Source organism: Grampus griseus, assembly GCF_964374135.1.
Source record: "Grampus griseus genome assembly, chromosome: X".
Classification (NCBI taxonomy): Eukaryota; Metazoa; Chordata; class Mammalia; order Artiodactyla; family Delphinidae; genus Grampus; species Grampus griseus.
This window is the reverse complement of record NC_138999.1, coordinates 36,443,623-36,466,111: the sequence shown is the minus strand read 5'-3', so window position 1 is coordinate 36,466,111 and position 22,489 is coordinate 36,443,623. Positions and strand designations below refer to the sequence as shown.

The following is a 22,489-nucleotide window of genomic DNA, read 5'->3' as shown; positions in this document are numbered from 1 at the left end:
ATTAGTTGTTCTATCTGCCTAGACCCACTCTCTCACCTCTTTTGGATATCACTTTCTCAGTTGAGCCTACTTTGACCATCCTATTTTAAATTGCAATGTACCTTTATCCTGCCTTACTTTTTGCTTTATTCCATAGCACTCTTAACATACTCTATAATTTACCTTTTTTTTGTATTTTCTTATCTTCTCCCACTGAAATATGAGCTACATGAGGGCCAGAATCTTTGCTGGGTTTGTTTACTTGTTAATCCCAAGATTATAGAACAATGCCTGGCATATAGTAGGCACTCAAGAAATATTTCTAAAATAAATACTTGTAGCATAAAATCTTCCAGATACACTGACAAATTAGACTAGAATCAAAGAGGGAGACAAGGAGAATGAAATGCAGATTGAAATATACACGAGAAGTTGGGGCAACTGGAGATGTTATCACAGAGAGGAATAGATTTAGTGGAAGCATGATCCCCCTCTTAACTACTAAAGGGGTGTTATATGGAAGAGGTAGTATGTTTGCTCTATGATCCCCAAGGAGAAGAGCTAGTCCATACAAGCCAGATGTGGGACTAGGCTGAGTAAGAATTTTTTCACTTTCTTAAAATTGTAGTGGGCTGCCATAAAGTAATCTGTTGTATGAGGTCAAACAGAATGATCATCCATCAGGGATTGCAGGGGATCCCACATTGGGAAGCGGTTGAATTAGATGGCCTTGAAAAGTTTGTCCTAGTTTGAAGATACTGTGACTTTGCGGCATGTGGGATCTTCCCGGACCCGGGGCACGAACCCGTGTCCCCTACATCGGCAGGCGGACTCTCAACCACTGCACCACCAGGGAAGCCCACTGTGACTTTTTTTTAAATCCAGTTATTCCTGACAACTCAGAATGCTGAGTTAGTTGTGGAGTTAATTTTTTAAAGGCTCATTTTACCTGACAAGATTGTATCAAAGGTAACTTCATACCTTCCTAGTAATTATGATTGTTTTAGCCACATAGCCATATATCTGAAAATTACATGGACCATTATTTTAGCCCTTTGTTATTGCTGAAAATGAAATAATATTTTACTATCAGTTTTGACCTTCATATCCAGTTTGGGCTTACTGTTTATTTAGATTAAGCTCCTTCACTCTTTTAAACAGTTATGTGTGTTCATTATCTTTCATCTTTTATAGGAGCGGGATCGTTATGCCTACAAGATTCATCTTCCAGAAACAGTAGAACAACTGAGGAAATTTAATGCAAGGAGGAAACTAAAGGTAAATTAAAGAAATCATCAAAAAGCCAGATAGAGGCAGTTGATGATAATGTTTTTATTCTGTTTCAGTGCCCATAAATATTATCCTGGTATTGGCTGTTGCTTTCTTACAGCTAAATTCTTACTTCCAAAAGTTACCATTATTTCAATAAGATTTTGGTTTTTTAAGTCATTTAAGGTAATATCTAAGTACAAATCCAAACAATAAGTTATAATAAATGGAAGATTAATCACATTTTAGATTTATGTTATGTCTAAAATTCATAGCAGAGATATAATTACTTTAAAAATAGTAATTTGCTATTATTATCCATTATTGTTGAATTTTAATCTAGGCCATGCTTTCTCAAACTTAAATATTTTGTCAGAAAATGTGAGTTTAGTTCAATGGGAATAATACCAAATTAGAATTGGAACTAGGGTTGAACAGCCATCACAAAGCAGTCAAAATCCCCACTACCGTGGTCTACCAGAAAATATTTTCAAATCACTTTTCTCACTTTTTCTTTATTCTTCCTAGAGTACCTTTCTCCCGTTTACCATGCTCCCTATCCTCCACCCCACCAAAAACAAACAAGCAAACAAACAAAACACAGTATTTACTTCATATGGAGGGCCCATTTGACTTTAAAAGGTTTTTGAGGTTTTTGAAAAAGACCCAGAATAAAATAATGGAATCTTTCAGCACTGGGCAAAAATCTTATGGGACAGCATTTCCCTCCTCCCCCCAACAGAGGAAACTATTATATTATGGTCTTAAAATTAACTTATATTTGACTTACTTTAATTACTATTAAAAAACTTAGCTCTGTCCTCTAAGTGGTTGATTAGATGAATCCTCCTTAGCCATGTGACTCCTGCCAACTATAAAACTTCTCTTCATAAGTATTTTCAGATATGTCATAAGTTGCAATAATATTATTAATTCATTGTTATTTGACTTCTGAAATATGTGAATGATTGTATTCAACTCTAGATTTATAAGAACATTTATATGAATTTTCAGGAAACTATGTAGGCTACAGTATTATCATATGGAGCTGAACTGGCCAACATATTAGCCACTAGCCACATGCAGCGTTTTAAATCTAAATTAACTAAAATTAAAAGGTCAGTTCCGGGACTTCCCTGGTGGTGCAGTGGTTGAGAATCTGCCTGCCAACACAGGGGACACGGGTTTGAGCCCTGGTCCGGGAAGATCCCACATGCTACAGAGCAGCTAAGCCTGTGGCACCACAACTACTGAACCTGCGCTCTAGGGCCCACGAGCCACAACTGCTGAGCCCACGAGCCACAGCTTCTGAGCCTGCAAGCCACAACTGCTTAGCCTGCAAGCCACAACTGCTTAGCCTGCATGCCACAACTACTGAAGCCCACGTGCCTAGAGCCCATGCTCCACAACGAGAAGCCACCGCAAGCAGAAGCCTGTGCACCGCAACGAAGAGTAGCCCCTGCTCACCGCAACTGGAGAAAGCCCACACACAGCAACAAAGACCCAACATAGCCAAAATTAATTAATTAATTAATTAATTAATTATTTTTAAAAAGGTCAGTTCCTCAGTCACATTAGCACATTCCAAGTGTTCAGCAACCATATGTGGCTAGTGGCTGCCATATTGGACAGAGCAGATATAGGACATTTCCATCATTGCAAAAAGTTCTATTGGAGAGTGCAACTGTAGAGTAAGGGAAATTCTAACATGTCACTGTTGGTGATGATTATTCCCAGTTAAGCCTTTTTCCTAGTTGTTTTTGCAGTCAGAGGTACAAACTGGCTCTTCTCTATTTAAAAATCCTCGGCAAAACGATAATTATTAATGACATGCCATTATTGAGAAGGTGCCCAAAGAAGTTTCCCAAGACTTTTGGTTTTTTGCTTTGCTATACACCTGAACCAGTATGGCCTACAAAAGAAAAAAAAATCTTATCCAAAGTGAATGGTTAGCCGTTTTTGAAGTTAATTTCTTTCCCAAAGAAGCTATTAATTATACTTCTTTCTCAATTCTTCCCTAAAGTCTTTTTAACTCTATTGTTGCTTTGGCCAGTGTGACATGACCCTGTCTGGGATTGAACCCTTCATTGCCCAAATAAAAGCCATTTACTCTAGGGCTCAGGCTTGCCCCCTCACAAGAAACACATGCTGTATTTCTCCCAGAGCCACTGAATCAGACTTGGGCCTAAAATAGCCAAAGTGGTGACTAAGATTCATTCGGACAGGAGCAAGCTGTCACAGCAGAGAGGGGTCATGTGAATTTACCACATCCCTTTGCAAGCCTCTTTAAAATTTAAGACCCGCCAAACAACCTAGAATTAGGAGCATCAGCAGGGTCATCATTGTTTTTTTTCAGCTTCTGGTAAGGCTGTATTCCTTTGTGTATTCAGCCACCCTGGTTAAAGCTTGTTATACCTACTCTCCTCAAGAAACTAATTCTCATTCTGCCATTTCTGTGAGCTTCTAGAACAGAGATTGCAACTTCCCTGACTTTCAGAGCCCACCACACAATTTATTTTCACAGATGAACAGCTAGGTACCCATCCTTCTACCTAGACACTGTTTTTAATTCCATCAAATGGTGGGAAACACCCTAATTATTATGATTCCCTTTGAAGTTCACACAGAGCAGTAGAAAATTGATTTTATTACTAAGTCAGAGGTAGGAAATTTTTATTGTCAGTGGCAAGAAGAAAGTGAATGAGTATAGTGTTATGGGAAAGAATGACCTCTAGAGCTACATCGCCTTAGATGAATTCTGACTCTGGCTGTGTAACCTTGAATGAGTTATTTAAATTTTGTGTGCCTCAATTTCCTTGTCTATAAAATGGGGATAATAATAATAGCTAAGTCATAGGGTTGTAAGGATTTAATGAATTAATATAGCAGTTAGAATAGTACCTAGCAGTCATACGTGCTCCATAGATATTATTTTCTATTAACATTTTATTGTTATTGTTTTATTGTTATTTTAATATTTAATACCTTTAATTTGGTCTCTATTTATTAACAACTGTAATTCCTAAATGTACGCTCCATACCATTTTAGCTTTTCCCCAGTAACATCATTTACATTTTTGAGATTTTTAAAGACTTTCAAAAAATTACAGAACACCAAAAATGTCACTGAATAATCTCTATTTATGTGTTTCTTCCAAAGTAATGATGCTTAGACTTTTCTGACCATTTTGATCATCATTTTCCTTCACAGTATCGAGAAAGAAAGGATCTTATACCTGTGATATATTGTAATAGTCACTCCCCTTCTAGTGACTCTAGTATCTTTCCTCTAGTGTCATATCCATCCTGTGATATACATTCTTTAGAGCAGTGGCTCTCAAGTGTGATCCCCAGACCATCAGCATCACCTGGGAACTTATTAAAAATACAGATTCTGAGGCTCTAGTAGTCAGGCCAAAAAAAATTTTAAAAAGGCATCCAGATTGGAAAGAAAGTAAAGTTGTCTTTGTTTACAGATGACATGATCTTGTATATAGAAAATCCTTAGGAATCTGCAAATATCTATTAGAAATAATAAGTTCAGCAAGGTTGCAAGATACAAGATCAGTATATAAAATTGAGTTGTATTTCTATATATGAGCAATGAACAATCTTAAAATGAAATTAAACAGTTCCATTCACAATAGCATCAAAAAGAATGAAACACTTAAGAATAAATTTAACAAAAGAATTTTAAGACTTGTAAACTAATATTGCTGAGAGAAATTAAAGAAGATCTAAATAAATGGAGAGAGATTTAATATTCGTGGATTGGAAGACTCAATATTGTTAAGATGGCAATTCTTCCCAAATTGGTCTGTAGGTTGAACACAATCCCTATCAAAGTTTTAGCAGAAATTGACAAACTGATCCTAAATTTACATGGAAATGCAGAGAACCAAGAATAGTCAAAACAATCTGTTGAAAAAGAACAAAGTTGGAGGACTTATATTTTCCAACACTTACTATAAAGCTATAGTATCTGTGGTACTGGTATGGTATAGGGTTAGACGTGTAGATTGGTGAAGAGAATCAAGAGTTCAGGAATAAACTCTTATATTTATGGTCAGTTGATTTTCAACCAAAACGCCAAAGCAATTCTATGGGGAAGGAATAGTGTTTTCAACAAATGGTGCTGGGACAATTGGATATTGACATGCAGTAAAAGACATAAACGGCCACATATTGGATGGTTCCATTTATTTGCGATATCTCGAATAGGTATTTATGTGTGTAAGTCCATAGAGACATAAAGCAAACTGGTGATTGCCAGGCACTGGGTAGTGACTGCTTAATGGGTATAGGGACTTTTTGGGTTGTGATGAGGATGTTTTGGATCTAGACAGAAGTGGTGGCCGCATAACATTGTGAATGTACTAATTAGCACTGAATTGTACACTTTAAAATGGTTAGTTTTGGGCTTCCCTGGTGGTGCAGTGGTTGAGAGTCCTCCTGCCGATGCAGGGGACGCGGGTTCGTGCCCCGGTCCGGGAAGATCCCACGTGCCGCGCAGCGGCTGGGCCCATGAGCCATGGCCGCTGGGCCTGCGCGTCCGGAGCCTGTACTCCACAACGGGAGAGGCCGCAGCAGTGAGAGGCCCGTGTACCGCAAAACAAAAAAAAAAACAAAAAAAAAGGTTAGTTTTATGTTATGCGAATTCCACATAACCTACTTTTTTAATATACCATATGACAAAAGAGTCTTCTTAAATACTGGCTTTCACTTTGGCACACTTGAAGGGCATAACACATTCCCATAGTAACAGTAGCTCACCACACCAGTCAGCTCAGCCAGGACACTACCCATCCCTCCCCGCCTCAGCCCCAGGCATGCAGGAGGTTGGAGGGGCATGCGTTTATTGAAAAAGCCCCATGGGTGATTCTGATAAGTTTACCTTATTGAGAGTCATTACTCTAAAGGACAAACTTGTAATTGGTCTACAAAATTCCATCATAATGTACATATCATAATTTAATTAACCAGCTGTTGGACTTGGACATTGCTTCCAGTTTTCCACAACCATAAATACTATTGCATTGACTCTATTTTCACTAATCTTTGTACACCTCTGATTGTATCCTTAGGGTAAGTTCTTTGCTACTGGAATTGTTGGCATCAGAGTGTATACATGTATTTAAGATTTTTGATCTCTATGAGTAACTTACCTTCCAAAAGGCTTATACCTGTTTATAAATTTTAATGTATTTTTGGTAGTGAGCTTATTATTTTTGCAGTTGAACCTTTTTCTCATTCTGAAAGTTTTGTGAAACTATTTTATGCCAGAACATAAAACATTATTCATTTTACTCTACTGAAATTTCAAGACTGTTACTCATTATTGGTTATAATACTGTCAGTACTCAGCAATCAGAAATTGTTCCTTTCCATATTCATGCATTCATTTTGGCATTTAACCTATTCAGCAAGCTACAGGACACAACAAATCCCTAATGAGAAAATTATTTGGACAAGTATAAAGCATTGACATCATTTTTCAGACTATCTTTCGAACTGTAGGTTTTAAAAGTTTATAGAACCCTACATGTGATTTGAATTATCACACATTTCTTTTTATTTTCCTTTCTTTCTTTCATTATTTTATTTTACACGTGTGAATGATGATGGAAAATTTCTTTTCACCATTTTGGTTATCAGATATTTCATATGTTGAATTTTTCCCCTCCTTTTATTTCATACCGAGCTCTAGAATTTTAATACTTCAGTTTGTTTACATCCTCTAGAAATAATACTTCTTATATAAACTACGTAGTCCTGAGTACAGGACTAGATATGAGGATTGTATTTTCTCAGACTGAATATTAGGATGCATGGGACAGACTGTGTGATCCAGACTGTCTGGAAAATCTGTGCTCTGTGGGTATGTGTCTCTTAAGGAGGCATACCTGTACTCTAACTCTGGGTGCCATTTATATGAAGGAGTTACTGTGCAAGGGGGCGAGGTGTGGAAAGGGGCTGTGGGTGTCTGAGCTTGTCTATCTAGGGAAGAGGCTCAGCAGGAAATCTGTTCTAGAAATCATTCCCTTTGCTTCATGAATTAGAAAGCAAATTTCCCTATAGTGAAGTATGTCAAAGATATTCTGTACAAATAGAAGCAATATTCTGTATTTGGGTAAGTTTATTGCAATCACTTCAGGAAAGGGTGAGTTGAATCTGTGTAATTCGATTTAGAGGATAAAACTATTTATTCCTTGTATATACAGAAAGTGAGGGAGATTTCTGATAACTTCTATAATTTTCCTTTATTGATTTTGCAAATTGCAAAAATATAGCCTGCATTACTTCTCTGACTTACCAGTCGGTCTCTTGGGTTCCTACAGTTTGTAGAACTAGAAAAAATTTGTTTAGGAATTCCATTTTCCAGTACTCTATCCAATACAATAGCCAGTAGGCATATGTGGCTACTTAATTTTTAATTTTAATTAATATTAAATAAAATTTTAAATTTGATTTCTCGGTTGCACTAGCCACATTTCAAGTGCTCAGTACCACATGTGGCCGGTGGCTACAGTATTGGGCAGTACAGGTATAGAACATTGCTGTCATCACGGAAAGTTCTGTTGTACGGCACTGCTATCTGCAAGAGTGAGGCTACACCTAAGCAGCACCTTTTGAGAGGTCAACCAGGAAGCTTTAATTAGCTGCCTTTTGTCAGTCTTCCCCCTTCTATCAATTCATCAAGAGCTACCTTAAAGATTTATCGAGGACCTTTGTGCCCTAATGAAAACCAGCACTTACGCAGAGTCCTCTAATTACAGGAGAGAACAGTAAATTAGCAGAGAGGTTGCAGGCTCCAGCTCCTCAGAGCAGTAAATCTGGTATCCAAAAGGCACCTTTGATTCTAAACCTGAAAACGGTTATTCTGGTATGAACAGTTACATAAATAATAATTGACGTGAGTTTGACCTTATATTTTATAAAGCAATTCTATTAGTTGCTGATTCTGAAATATAGAGTTTATTACTCCCAAAGTTAGACAGTGTAGCTTTTGAAAGTTATTATATACATTAAAAGACCATCTTTACGAAATACTTTTACACAGACCGAAAAGGATTCCTAAGATATCTGTTCCATGCAATTGCTCTGAAATATAGCCATATCTACTACACTAACAAGTCTCATTTTTAATCTTCTTCAGAGAAGATAGCACAGCCTCCTTTAATCATATGCCCTGACTTAATTTTGAAACTCTAGCTTTTCGACTTTTGTTTAGATTATGCTTAAGTATCAAATACACATAGGCTATGCTGACTAAACTGAATGATAACTTTGGTTGTGACTATATGGAGAGAGATGGGAAGTTCTGATTTAATTAATGATCTTACCTCATTATCATCTAGGACCTAATTCTTACATGTAGTCAACCTAAATCCTTTAACATTTCTGCCTCGAAATGATTTTCTAGCCTTTTGGTCAGCCTCAACCACTCCAAATTCTCCACCCTTTTTACGGTTTTGAGTTGTGTTCTGAATCTTAGTAAGATGATCCTCTCTCAAATTCTTAAGTCACACTTGAATTTGTATGTCCCTGTGATGCGTTTTGCCCCCTCAGTATATCACAAAATGATTGTGTGACCTTGCCACTTGGGTGCAAAGCCAGTTTTCTATATCTCATACTTGTGTGTTTTGTATTTAGACTTTTAAAAATATACCTCCCTGCCCTTGGGCCTATCAGATTTCATGGTACTTGTTTCTGAGCTCAGTTAGGGGGCACCAGAAAGGGGGTATTGGCTTTTGACTCTGTCTTCAAGTCAGTAATTCATCTGTGTTCAACTCTCCTGTTCCTTACTTAATAACTTTGTTGCTTCCCTAAGTGCATGAACAGTAGCTTAACTTAGCAGAAGTCTGAGCTGACCATTTTCTTTGTTTGTTTTCCACTTCCTTAAATGAGACACAGAATCATCTAGTGGGGAGTGTTCCATTTTGATGTTTGACGTATTAGCTACAATTATGATTGAGCTTAATTACTTGTAGTTCGCTTTTTCTTTGAATTTAAAATCTGCCTTCTCCTTTCTAGGTTAATTTGCTTAGTAGAAAATTGTATCATTGGGCTTCCCTGGTGGCGCAGTGGTTGAGAGTCCGCCTGCCGATGCAGGGGACACGGGTTCGTGCCCCAGTCCGGGAAGATCCCACATGCCACGGAGCGGCTGGGCCCGTGAGCCATGGCCAGTGAGCCTGCGCGTCCAGAGCCTGTGCTCTGCAACGGGAGAGGCCGCAACAGTGAGAGGCCCACGTACCGCAAAAAAAAAAAAAAAAAAAAATGCATCATTAATATTAGTAATCAGATTGTGAATTACTGTCTTTTTTTTTTAATATATTTATTTATTTGTTTGTTTTTATCTTTGGCTGTGTTGGTTCTTCGGTGCTGCACATGGGCTTTCTCTAGTTGAGGCAAGCAGGGGCTACTCTTCGTTGCGATACGCAGGCTTCTCATTGTCATGGCTTCTCTTGTTGCAGAGCACGGGCTCTAGAGTGCAGGCTCAGTAGTTGTGGCGCACGGGCTTAGCTGCCCCGTGGCAAGTGGGATCTTTCCAGGCCAGGGGACCAAACCTGTGTCCCCTCCATTGGCAGGCGGATTCTTAACCACTGTGCCACCAGGGAAGCCCGTGAATGGTCTTCTTAACTCAAAATTGTTATGTTTTACTCTCAAAACTTACTGAAGTATAAGTAAGATATACTGAAGTATATCTTCTAAACTAAAGTAGATAGAAAACTTCTTTACGAAGGATTTAATAAACTGGAAAGTTTGAAGAACTACTTGTATAAGATCTGGTTTTATGTTGTTATATCCACAGGCTCTTCAATAGCAACAGTGTAGTAGAGGGGTTGGCAAACTACAATCTGGGGACCAAGCACTCACATAAGAGCTTTACGATTTCACAAATTAATACATCTATATTTCTATTTATATATATAAAGTTTTATTGGAATACAGTGATGGAAATTCATGTACATATAGTCTATAGCTGCCTTCATGCTAAATGGCGGAGTTGAATAGTTACAACAGAGACTATATGCCCTGCAAGCCTAAAATATTCACTGTCTGGCCTTTTACAGGAAAATATTTTTGACCCCTAGTATAGTAAAAACCCTTGAACTGGGGATAGTAGTCAGAAGACCTCCATTCTGTCTACTCTCGATTCTGTCTCTTAAGTTGGCAGCAACCTTAATAGGTTACTAAGCCTCTCTAGACCTCAGTTTCTTCATCTGCAAAATGAGTCTCCTAGAATGAATCATCTTGAAGGTTGACTCTCCAACTCCAATAAAATTCTATAAATCCATAAACTGTTCTGGAACCATTTTGCTGTTTTACATAATAGCTTTGCATTGAATTTTTGAACCACATGCAGTCACTGAGTTTAGAGAGCTAAATAAACAAAACTGCTAACCATAAGACAGATAAATTAGGAACTTGCTACTATTGTTTCAAAAGAATTTACCTCTCAGGGCTCTTTTAAATAGTGCTTTCCCAGTATAAGTATTTCTAGATCTTTGACTATAGTGGTAACTAGAACAGGCCTTGAAACATAAAACTAACATATTAAGAAACTCAGCTGAACTTCATTTGGAAATAAAAATAAAGCATCTCTAAAATTTTAGTTTCAGTGTATGGGAAACATGTACTTTGATCTATAAAAATTCCATTTTCACCCAGCTTTTAGGGAACATGTGTAATATGTAAAGTGAAATAAGCTTCTACTACAGAAAGAAGAACTCAACATTCAGTACTATTTTTTTCATCATGGTAGCTGACCATAAAATTCTGCGTAAGAACCTCTCATGCATTAACCCTGGACTATTGGAAATCTAAAAAAGTTGCCTGGAATGGTATCATCAAGATCACTTCTCTACTTTTTGCTCTTCCCTTTCTGTTTATATTTGCTCTTTTTCAGTTTATATTTGTAGAAAGAAACCCTAACATAACCACCCCCCCAAAAAATGAACCTTGTAGAAATGTGTTTCCATTAATAATGTTATTAGAATTATTAGTAATTATTAACTTTATTATTATTGTGATTATTAATGATATTTAATAAATACCTATATACACAAAAGTTTGATCTTTCTTTTCAGAAAAATCCAAGAGTTCAATATTTAAAATTTAGACTTAAGCTGCTTTACACTTAGACTACTAGGGTGATATGATACTTAGACTACCTAAGTGAGCAATTCTCCCTAAAGCAGCAAAGGCTCTACTCAGGTTCTAGCTACATATTAGTAGGGTTAGGAATAATTTGCACTTACAAAATGCTTTATGATTTGCAAAGCACTTTCATAAACATTACGACTTTTGACAATCACGTAAGGTAAGCTATGTCAGTTTTAATATCCTCAGTTTACAAATGAGAAAACCTCAAGAGGTTAAATGATTAAATCAAGTAAGGTCATGCAGATGGAAAGTGGCAGAGCCCAGGAACACACCTGGATATTCTGACCTACACCTAACACTCACGTGATTCAACACATACAAAATAACTTTTATTGTTCTTATTGTTACTGAAACAATAATTCCCAACATTTTTCTACCCAATAGTCTTAAGGGATATCATGGACTCAATATGACAGTGGTTCTCAACTAGGAATCAAGGGAGGCTATGCATGAAGTTTAGAAGAGTCAACATGTAGTTGATTCTGCTGGGTGGCCTGAGTGAGAATACTGTACAAGAGTAACACATAGTCATTATTAATATCAAAAAGAAAGGAAAAAAAGATTTAAAAAAAGAAAAATGACTCACATTCCTACTACCCAGGGGTAATTAATACTATTAACATTTTGGTATATATTCGGTCTTTTATATCTTTATTAACTTTTTTTTCAAAAATAAGATCACACTACTACAGATTTTTTAAAACCTTTTTTTGTGTAATTCATCACAAACACCTTATCATTTCAGTAAACACTCTTCTGCAGCATCATTTTATAGTGACTGCAGAATATTTCATTGTCTAGTATATGTTTAAGTTCAAGATGTAAATGGTTTCATATACTTTTACAATCCTCAACAGTGTTAGTCTGGTATGTGCGTGTGTGATTTATCTAAAGGAATCCAAAATTATTTAAAACCACCTCTTTTCTAGCTATCATCTCCTATATATTTGACCTTCTGAATAATTCTTAAATAAATATTTGGTAATTAACTTTTTTGTATTTATGTATTTCTTTTTATCAATATTTTTTATTGAAGTATAGGTGATTTACAATGTGTTAATTTCTACTGTACAGCAAAGTGATTCAGTTATACATATATACATTCTCTTTTTTTATATTCTTTTCCATTATGGTTTATCTTAGGATATTGAATATAGTTCCCTGTGCTATACAGTAGGACCTTGTTGTTTATTGTATTTCTTTTAATAATATCAATATATATTTTTCAGGACTTCCCTGGCGGTCCATTGGTTAGGACTCCACACTTTTCACTGCCAAGGGCCTGGGTTCAATACCTGGTCAGGGAACTAAGATCCCACAAGCCACGCAGCATGGCCAAAAACAAAAACAAAATTTTAAAATATATATATATGTTTTTTCATCTCTTTGCTTTAGGGTGCAGTACTAGCAGCTGTTTCAAGTCACAAATTCAACTCATTCTATGGGGATCCCCCTGAAGAGTTGCCAGACTTCTCCGAAGACCCTACCTCCTCAGGTAATTGAATCATTCATTCATTCACCAGCGTGAATCATTTAGTGTCTACATACTTTCTCTTCCATTATGAATAAACTTTTTCTGTGAATCTAGTCAGATCCTCCATGGGATTCTAAGGAAGTTTGTCAGCAGCCAAATTCCATCCACATGTGTCTGATTCCTTTTCATTTTAATACCGAAATTGCTTTCCCCTACTGCTCCAAACTGACATTTCACTTTTTTTAATCTCGGAAATACTTCTTCCCCTTTCTCCCCTCCAGACCCAACACTGTACTTCATCCAATCCAACATTTGTAGTCAGTCTTTTTGAATCTTTGTGATTACCTTCTACCTCAACAAAAATTTCCGATGTAAGATTTCCCCATGTCAACTGTAGCAGATCAGACTTTGGAACAGCACTGCTTTTAATTGAATCTTTCAATGTAAAGCTGTCTTGTGAATTATCTCTAGAAACAATTTACAGGTTCATCTCTTTTTATAAAGTCTATAGCAAGTCTACACAAGCATTCAAGGGAGAGGAGCATAGAAGAAGAATTGCCTATTTTGATGAAATGTATATAGATACTCCTGAAAAAACCCACTAATGTTCACAAAATTATTTTATAAAATGCTTAGATTTCCATCTTACCAGTGAGGTATTCTCAAGGATTATTTACTAAAAATACATAGGACTCATTTATATGTATATGTAAATGCATGTATATGTGTTACAGTTTTTAATTTTTATTTGTGTATTTATTTACTTAACTCCTATATCATATGTCCTCTGGCCTCAACTTTTCTTTCTTTCATTAGAATTACTCGGTATTTGTCATGTGGTTGACTTTGCGCTAGTGATTTGATTTTTGTACTCTCGGACTGGCTCATTCAATATTCGTGCATCAGCATTGGAATCAAGGCCCAGGGCCCTTCCTAAAGCATGAGTTGTTTGTCCTTCACTGGTAGCCATATAGGAAGAATGGATCTGCTAAGCTTCTTACATGTTGGAACCATGAGCAATTTGTCAGTATTTATGCTTCTTCCTTCCTCTGTTATACACGTATGTGCACATACCTGCTCACATACGCATATACACACAGAGAGTTTCTTACCAATTGGTATGTGCTTATACCTTGTGCAAAATAACAGGATCAAATTTCCCATTCCAGCAGCTATATAGTTCCTTATTTTGACCTTTACCAGTTGGGATGTGAATCTTCCTCTTTTGAGTGAAGGTGATTTCCAAAAGCATTCATAAATGGGAATCTTCGAGAAGAGACTCTGAGGAGGACTTGCTCTTTTCCTCTTGTGCTGACTTGGTAATTATCCAGAGTCCTTCCCACAGGAAAGGCAAGGCATAGTTGTGTTATAGGTATATTCCCCACCACTCCCTATTGTTTCACATCTGTCTTTTTTTCTTCCAGTCCATTTTGTAGCTTTCTGTTGTTGTTAGCTCAGACCTCCTTCTTCCTTCCTCAAACTCAGATTACAGTTAACCCTTTCTAGGGGGAGTGAATCTAGTAACAGTTTTATGTTGTACTGTGGCTACATGATATAGTCACATACTTGGAATATATTTAGAGATTTTGGGTCAAGATCTCTAATACCATTTTCATCTTTAGAAATGGGAAGAGAGCAGGATGGGCCTTGCAACAGCTTCAAAGACCTAATCTTTAATGTTGCCCCTTAATATTTACCTCTGCTTAGCAAGACTTTAATGAGCTCTTAAGTATTCCTTTCTGTGAAGAGCTGGATTTTTCTTTTAGGAAAAGGAATTGTCTATAGTTATGCTTATTTTCTATTAAATACATTTTTATTGCCCAATTTTTTTCTGTTTTTTTTTAGTACAATCTCTAAACGATATGGTTGAAATAGTTTCTGATTACAGTATTTAATTTTTTTTTTACAGTATTTACTTTTTAAAAAAGGAAATTTCTCACACTGTCTTGTGGGTAGCCTGCAAGCCCTCAAATTAGTTGTTCACAATTTTGCATATATTGCTTCCCTTTCCTGTAGTCTCACCCTATGCCTTTTTTTTTTTTTAAGTTTCTGGAGCTTAACGATCTTGCAAGCAGTCTGTATCTTCATTCGATGTGCTAAATGTCTCTAAAATATTTTTGAGGGCACTGTCCAGCTGCTATCAATAAAAGATAAAATTGTTATGCAGTGTAAGTGTCTGATTACCTACCCTAAATGAAGAGGAAATTTTTATATAGTCAGATGTCAAAGACAAAGGAAATTTTTGAAGAAAATTTTAATGTTTTCCTAAATTTCACATGGCTATCAGGAATTATCATATGTTCCTAAAATTAACTTTTAATACTAGGCCATTTAAAGGAAGGCATTATCTATTATTGTCAGCATTATTTATCAAATATCTGTCTTTGCAAATTTCCTTTACTGCAACTAACAGCAATGGTTGTATGGTTAGTTGCAGAAAGCCTATGATGTTTTATCTAGACTCATATAAGGGCTTTATACTTACATAAGTTAACACATCAGTATTTTCATTTTTCAATGCATTTTTATTTTTAATATTTTCATTAATTTTAAGCCTAAATTCTTCTCTGTTTAATCCTAGCCCTTTAATTCTCCATCATTTATTTTAAGTTCCCAATGTTATCCTTTCCACTGCCTTTCTGTTCAAATTTGCATGGGTTTGTTTTACAGTACAAAACATAAAGCACTTTTCATCTTTAGCTGAATGTTCTTCCAGAAAGCCCATGTCAAAAAGAAAAAAGTGATCATAAAGCATGTGCTTGTAGGGCAGGGGTGAGGGGGTGGGGAAGGAGGAGTTAGAGAGAGAACAGTATAAGGTCGCCAACTGTCCTTTCTTGAGATGGACTGTTTTTCATCTTTAGATAATGCCTTTTCTATTCTTTCTGTGAAATGATAGTAAATGGTAGTTTGTTAAATTTTTTTTCTTAATGACCTTGCTTGACAAAATTAAAAGCTGGCAATCCTATTTTCCTCCCCGCAAATTCTATTCAAAATCATAATTTTAATTTTTAAAAAATAATTTAACAGAGCCTTTCATTAACAGTGGAAAAAATAATTTAAAATGAATCAGTTTGCCATCTAAAGAAGAGTTTAACATGTTTAGGTATGCTGTTTACATTGTAAAATAATGTTTATATAATATATTTTTTCCTATTTTGATTATTGAAATTAGTCCATTATACATTCTCTAGAATTTGTTAGGTTTAATCTTAAGATAAACAGTGTATTGTTGCTTTGTTACTTAACAAAGTGGAAATATTCTGTTCTTGTCTTTCAAACCAAAGAAGTCAGAATCAGAACCCAGGGGATGTTCTCATGGAACACAAGGGCTCACTTTGGGCTCAGCTAAGAGACCATGCTTCTTGTGGCTCATCTACTGGGCCCAACTGTGGCTTGATAACCCGCTTGCTCTAAAATCATACTGTTTGTTGTTTGTCCATATGCTGCCTTCCTCCTAGGACTTCTAGCAGCAGAAAGTAGGTATCCCTTTGCTTTCCTCTAAGGTTTATCTTTTATGCAAAAGTGTTTGGCTTTGCATGGTTCATAATCAGCTTGACTTTTTCCTTGGCTGTTTCTGCTTAGATGTTTATTTATGAATTTTAACACTGCTTGACCATACAATGAAAACTTGGATATATTGATTTCCTGAAGCATTGTTATACAAATAATACTAACTTCTTACTTCTTTCATAAGAGGAAAAAGAGGCAGTGTTAAAATTTTAAGTGCACTTAATATTATTTCACATCTGAATTTCAAGCACAAATACATTAATTCCAGGGAAAGGCTAACAATTTATTTTGTAGTTTGCTTTCAAGAAAACTTTCAGGGTAAGTGAACGTTCCTTTAATCTATAAGCAGTTTTTTTTTTAATCTGTTACTGACTCTATTTTTAGCTTATTGACATGGAGCTGTGAAATAAACTCCTGGATTCATGTCTCTTAACTTCTACCATCAGAAAGAACATTTATAAAGAATAATGTAATAGCTAGATTTTCATTACAAAGGGATATAATTTGAGTATGTAAGAATAGTAAAGTAAAAAGTATGTAAGAAATTACATACACACAAATGAGTATTAGTAAAACTAAGGCAATCTAAATGAGATGGGTGGATTGTATCAATGTCAGTATTCTGGTTGTGATATTACACTATGTTTTGTAAAAAGTTACCAGTGAGGAAAATAATACAGGGATCTCTGTATTATTTCTTACAACTGCATATAAATCTCCAATTATCTCAATAATAATTTCAGTTAAAATAATAGAATAAATCTTTACCTCAACATTGTGCTTACTGGGGGGAAAGTATATAAGAGACAAAGATAAATAGAAAATCTGGGTGCTACTAATTAAATTCATTGCCACACTTTCTTGCATTAATTACTTGTAGCTCAAATTGCAGCCAATTTAATATAAAAATCTCACAGTATGTTACTTATCTGTTGCTCTCTAATGAGTAAGCTCAAAACAGCATTTATCATCTAGCAGTTTCTATTGGTCAGGAATCTGAGCATGGCTTAGCTGAGTACCTCTGGCTCAAGATCTCTCATGACATTGCAGTCAAGATGTCATCCAGAGCTGTGATCTCATTTGAAGGCCCAACTGTAGGGGGAATCCTCTTCCATGCTCACTCACATGGGGGTTGACAGGCTTCAGTTCCTCACGGACTGTTGGGCCTCTCCATAGGGCTGCTCACAGCCTAGAAGCTTGCTTACCCTGGCACAGATGATCAAAGAGAGAGGGCAAAAGTAAGAGAGAGCACCCAAGACAGAAGCCACAGTCCTTATAACCTGATCTCAGAAGTGACATCCTATCACTTCTGCCCTCTTGTGCTTGTTACAAGTGAGTTAATAAGTCCAGCCTACACTCCAGGGAAAGAATTGATTATATAAGGGTGTGAATACCAGGAGTCAGGGATCTTGGGGGCCATCTCAGAGGCTGCCCACTATGTACAAGTTAATAACCATTGGAATGTAAGACACTTCCCATTTGTAACTGTTTTTGTTTCTCCAGATTTAGTACCCCTCTCCTTTTTTTTTTTTTTTTTTTTTTTTCAATCAGCAGACCTATTGTGTCATTTGGGAATGAAAACATCTTGGAGGTATCAAGTAGTGCTTTTCCTTAGTTGTAAGGCCTTATTATGAATGGGCACTTAACAACCAGCAGAATGTTATTTAAAGTACTTTGACAAATTTGTGCCCAGTGATGTTGCTATTTGGAAATACAGATTGTTTTAACAAGTAAAATGGCATTAGAATTATGGTATCTGTACTCTGACAGAATACATTTGCAGAGTTTTTACTTCTTTTAACTAATAAATTTTAAGGCATCTGCACTAGAATCTATACATAAAGAATCTAAAGCATTTATCACCATGTGTAAGTTTTCATAACTTGAATTGGATATAGCACAGATGCTTAAGTCCAAAATACAATTTTCATTACAGGATTCACTATTACTTATAACTTGACTGATAACCAGGATTTGCTTTGTACAGTGGGAATAAAACCTGTTGTCCAGGGGTAGGGGTGGGGGGAGAGATTGACTGCAAAGGGACAAAAAGGAACTTTTGTGGAGTGATGAAAATGTACACCTAAATTGATGAATTTTAACTTAATTCTACCTTAGTAAGCAGATTTTTTTTAATGCTACTGTGCTTGCAAGGAAGGGCTTTAATTGAGTGAGTGATATGAATGTATGTGTACTGATTCAGTGTTATATAAATAGGACTGCTAATGTAATAGGAAATAGAGGTTATTGATAACTCTTCAGGAGAAACTAGACTAGATTGAGATGCTGAATTTGCTCAGTGATATTAAGTTTTATAGCTATACATATAATTTTTAAAATATACACATACAAATCTTTGTTGCTGAAATAACTGCATACATGGGTATATATGCGGTTTATCAGATGTATGCAGTGTATACATTTATCAAAACTCATTGAATGGTACACTTAAGATTTGTGTATTTCACTCTATGTAAATTTTACCTGAGAGAGAGAAGTATTAAAATCTATGCTGATGTACTTAGAGGTGAAGTGTACTGATGTTGACCATCTGCCACTTATTTTGAGATGAATGAAAAATAAGATGAATTGATGTGTGGATAGATATGTGATAAAGCAAATATCGCAAAAATTAAATTGTAGAATCTAGGTGGTGAGTACAGTTCTTTCAACTTTCCATATGTTTGAAACTTTTTATAGTAAAGCTAGGGGGAAATAGTTTTAAGACAGACTCAACCTACTTTGACACTGAGAACGTTTTTAACATTCAACTATTTATTTTTCTGTCCTCCTTTCAGGTTATTTTTACTCAGTCAACTTTTTTATGAGACTTTTCCACTCTTGTAATGAAACTGTTCTAGACTCAAAGTTTTATTGACCTTTAAAGCATATTTCTCTAAAGAAATAGACTCAGAAAACATTTTTAAAACAGGTGATGTATTTATGCTTCTTTTGATTATTACTTCATAACAGTAGTAGAAAACTTTTTAGAAAGTATCAGTGAGATTCTTGGAAAAAGTAGAAATGTTCAAAGTTAAAATGTATAATTATCAACCTAATTTTTAGATACAAACTTGATTACCAAATGAATTATGCAAAAGTTAAAGCAAAATACTATTCTGAAGACAGGGCTTGATTACTTTCTAATAAATTGATCATTGTGAAAGTTTGGACCAAAGCGTAAGAAAATAAACCTTATATGGTAAACAAAATTCAGGTCAAAAAGAAAATAGAAATTGGATATCATCTCATTACCAAATGCAGATTATTCAGGTGTGTTGCTGAGGGTAAAACATGGTTTCAGGAGGGACCAGTCTGTAGTGGAAGGACTAGGTGTTAGAGACCTGGGTTCTAAGACTCACTCTCGTACTCACTGATGTGGCTCCACAGTCATTTAACCCCAATGAGCGTCCGATTTTTCAAATATAAATACACTTGTCTACAGGACAGGGTTATTATGGAATCACATAAGATAATAAGTGTGAAAAGCACTTTGGAAATTATAAACTGTTACACAAATAGAAGTATTAAAATAATTTTCATTGTGACTTTGAGGAAACTGCTATAAAATAAACTGTTTTCAGTGGTTACATATTTCTCATTATAATATTTTATTTGCAATTCTTTAGAATTTGCTCAGAAAACAATCATTTTAATCGAACCTATTTTATTGTGTCTCTTTGTACAAAGCACACTGCAAAATGCAGCCTGGAATACAAAAGTGAATAGAATACCTACAGTCCTGCCATTAGATAAATTGCCCTCTGAGGTGAACTTATGTACTATTGTTTGTTTGTTTCTTAAGATAGTTACAAGTTTATTCAGCGGTTTTATAGAGAAAAACATCCTTTTCAGTTTTTGAGGAAAGTCAATAGCTCTTTCAGATATGACAGTATTGATCAGCAAAATAAATACTAGTAACAGCTTAAGAGCTTGTGTGTGTTGTGTTGTTGTGTTGTGTTGTATTAATTATTACTACTGCCTCTGTGTTTAAAACAATAGCAATGGAAAAGCCCCAGAAATGTCTTTGTGTACATTTATATTTTATAATGAACTGAAAAATTATGAGATTTTTACATGGGCTGGGTGTTGAACTGCGGATATCAATCGTACGCATCTGTGAGATATATGGTTCTGCTGGTCATACTCAAAGAAATAACGAAACTTAGAAGAGGTGTCAGTAGGAAGTGTTAAAATGATCAAGGGTAAAGAAAGATTTTGAGGTTAGACCAAATATATATGTTTATTCAATATGAAAAGACAAAGGAGAAATTGAATAAAAACTATAATTTTCCTAGCTAATTCCAGAAACTTTAAATTAGGGGCACTTTTCAGAGCTTGAAATAGGCAACTTGAGTACACCTGTGCAAATGCTTCCTTTCACGATTGAAAACCTACAAAGTTAATCACATTTGGGTACAAGGTAAGACTATAAATCAGTTCAAAAAAGGTGACAGATCCAAGGAAATTAAATAGACCTGTTGACCTGGTGGGTCTTGCCTACTAGAGACACAGGCAATAGATGCCTTCGTGCTTTCCAGCAAAGCATCCACTGGGTCTGCCAGAGCACATTGGAAACCTAGGTGGAGGTGTTGAGTTCCTGCTCATCCACCTCTTCTCTGAGACTGTCCCAGCTCCTCCCTGGGCAGCCCTATTTCTGTACCACTTTATTTTTTATCTCTTCTCTATGGTTTGCTTCAGGGTATAGTATGCCTACTTCCCACACCAGCCTGAGAGCCCCTTCCTTGAGACCAGGGATCATACCTGTTTTCCCTGAACCCCCTGCCTCACACCTGGCAAAAAGCAGGAACATTTGGTAAAGGTTTTTTGGATATTGTCTGACCCAGTAGGGTTCAGGTTCTTTTCTAACCTCCATATCCATGCATAAACCACACGTCACTTCTTGTTGAAGGCTCCCCCTATGTTTCCTAGTACGGCCAGTTACTGTAGTTAAGTCAAGAAGAGCATACACTTTGGATCCAGACACACTGGGGTTGAGTCCTGGCTGTACCACTTGTAGCTGTGACCTTCCTTGACCTCTCTGAACCTCAGTTCCCCATCTGGAAAGGTCAGGTACTATATTTACCTTACTGTGTTGTCCTGGGGATGTGCCTGACACATAACAAACACTTACTAATTGGGAGCTGCTATTATTGTTTCTTTGGTACTTAATTAATTCAAGGCATAGTTTGTGGATGTAATAAAATGGATCAAATATACACCTGCCTTAAGGACCTCACAGCACAGAAACAAAGAGTGAGCAAACGCAAATGTAGGGTAGTGCTGGTAGGACAGGAATTGCACAGAGCTTTGGGAGTTCACAGACCAACAAATGATACGTCCCTGATCGGGTACAGCCAAAATTCCTTCCCAGTGGTTAGACTTTCCATCCTAGTATTCGCTAGATACAAGGTTGTTTTATTTTAATCTTATAGTATTAATAAACTACTACCTAGATTATATATCAGCATAAGCAGTGCTGGATAGAGACAATAAAAACTAGATAAGATTACTGAGTGAAAATGATCATTAGCTTTCTGTGCTATCTGTTGAATTTTTTTAATATACAAAAAACCACCATATTTCATTAGTATTTTTGTTGTTGCAGTTAATCCAGAAACTTAGAACTAGCTTTACTAACTTTATAAACCTGGCATCATTTAATTCTCCTGTTGATAATGTGCTGGGGTCAGGGGCTCAGTGGGATATTTGGGACTAATATCTTTACATCATCTCTTGCTTTCCAAGGCTTTCAATAAGGGACGAGAGAGCTGACTTTTAACTAATTTCCAGATTTTTTTTTTCCTATTCAGAACAAAGTAAAAGTCCTGAGAAGAGCAGGTAGAAGGAAGTGGATTAGGTTAATACATTTTCAGGAATAGCAGGAGAGATGAGGACTGGTTTCTGCCTTGTACCTTTTTTATTCTGCTTAGTATCCACTTAATATTTTCAATGAAAGAATACCAATAGCCTGGTATGTGTAATTATTCAAAATTTAAAAGTATCCACAGTCCCATCAACAGATGAATGATCAAATTGTGGTACATCCCCACAGTGTTCATTGCAGCTCTATTTACAATAGCCAGGACA

The 22,489-nt window shown here is 36.1% G+C and overlaps 1 protein-coding gene across 6 annotated transcripts in view; it reads left to right on the top strand.

Annotated features, from left to right (window-relative positions):
• CASK (calcium/calmodulin dependent serine protein kinase) overlaps window positions 1-22,489 on the top strand; it is a 385,576-nt gene that overhangs the window by 268,264 nt on the left and 94,823 nt on the right. For all 6 annotated transcript variants that reach the window (XM_082681940.1, XM_082681938.1, XM_082681939.1 and 3 more), the window contains 2 exons: window positions 1,174-1,257; window positions 12,811-12,910. In XM_082681940.1, coding sequence (XP_082538066.1) covers window positions 1,174-1,257; window positions 12,811-12,910 — 184 coding nt within the window. The remainder of the gene's footprint in view (window positions 1-1,173; window positions 1,258-12,810; window positions 12,911-22,489) is intronic.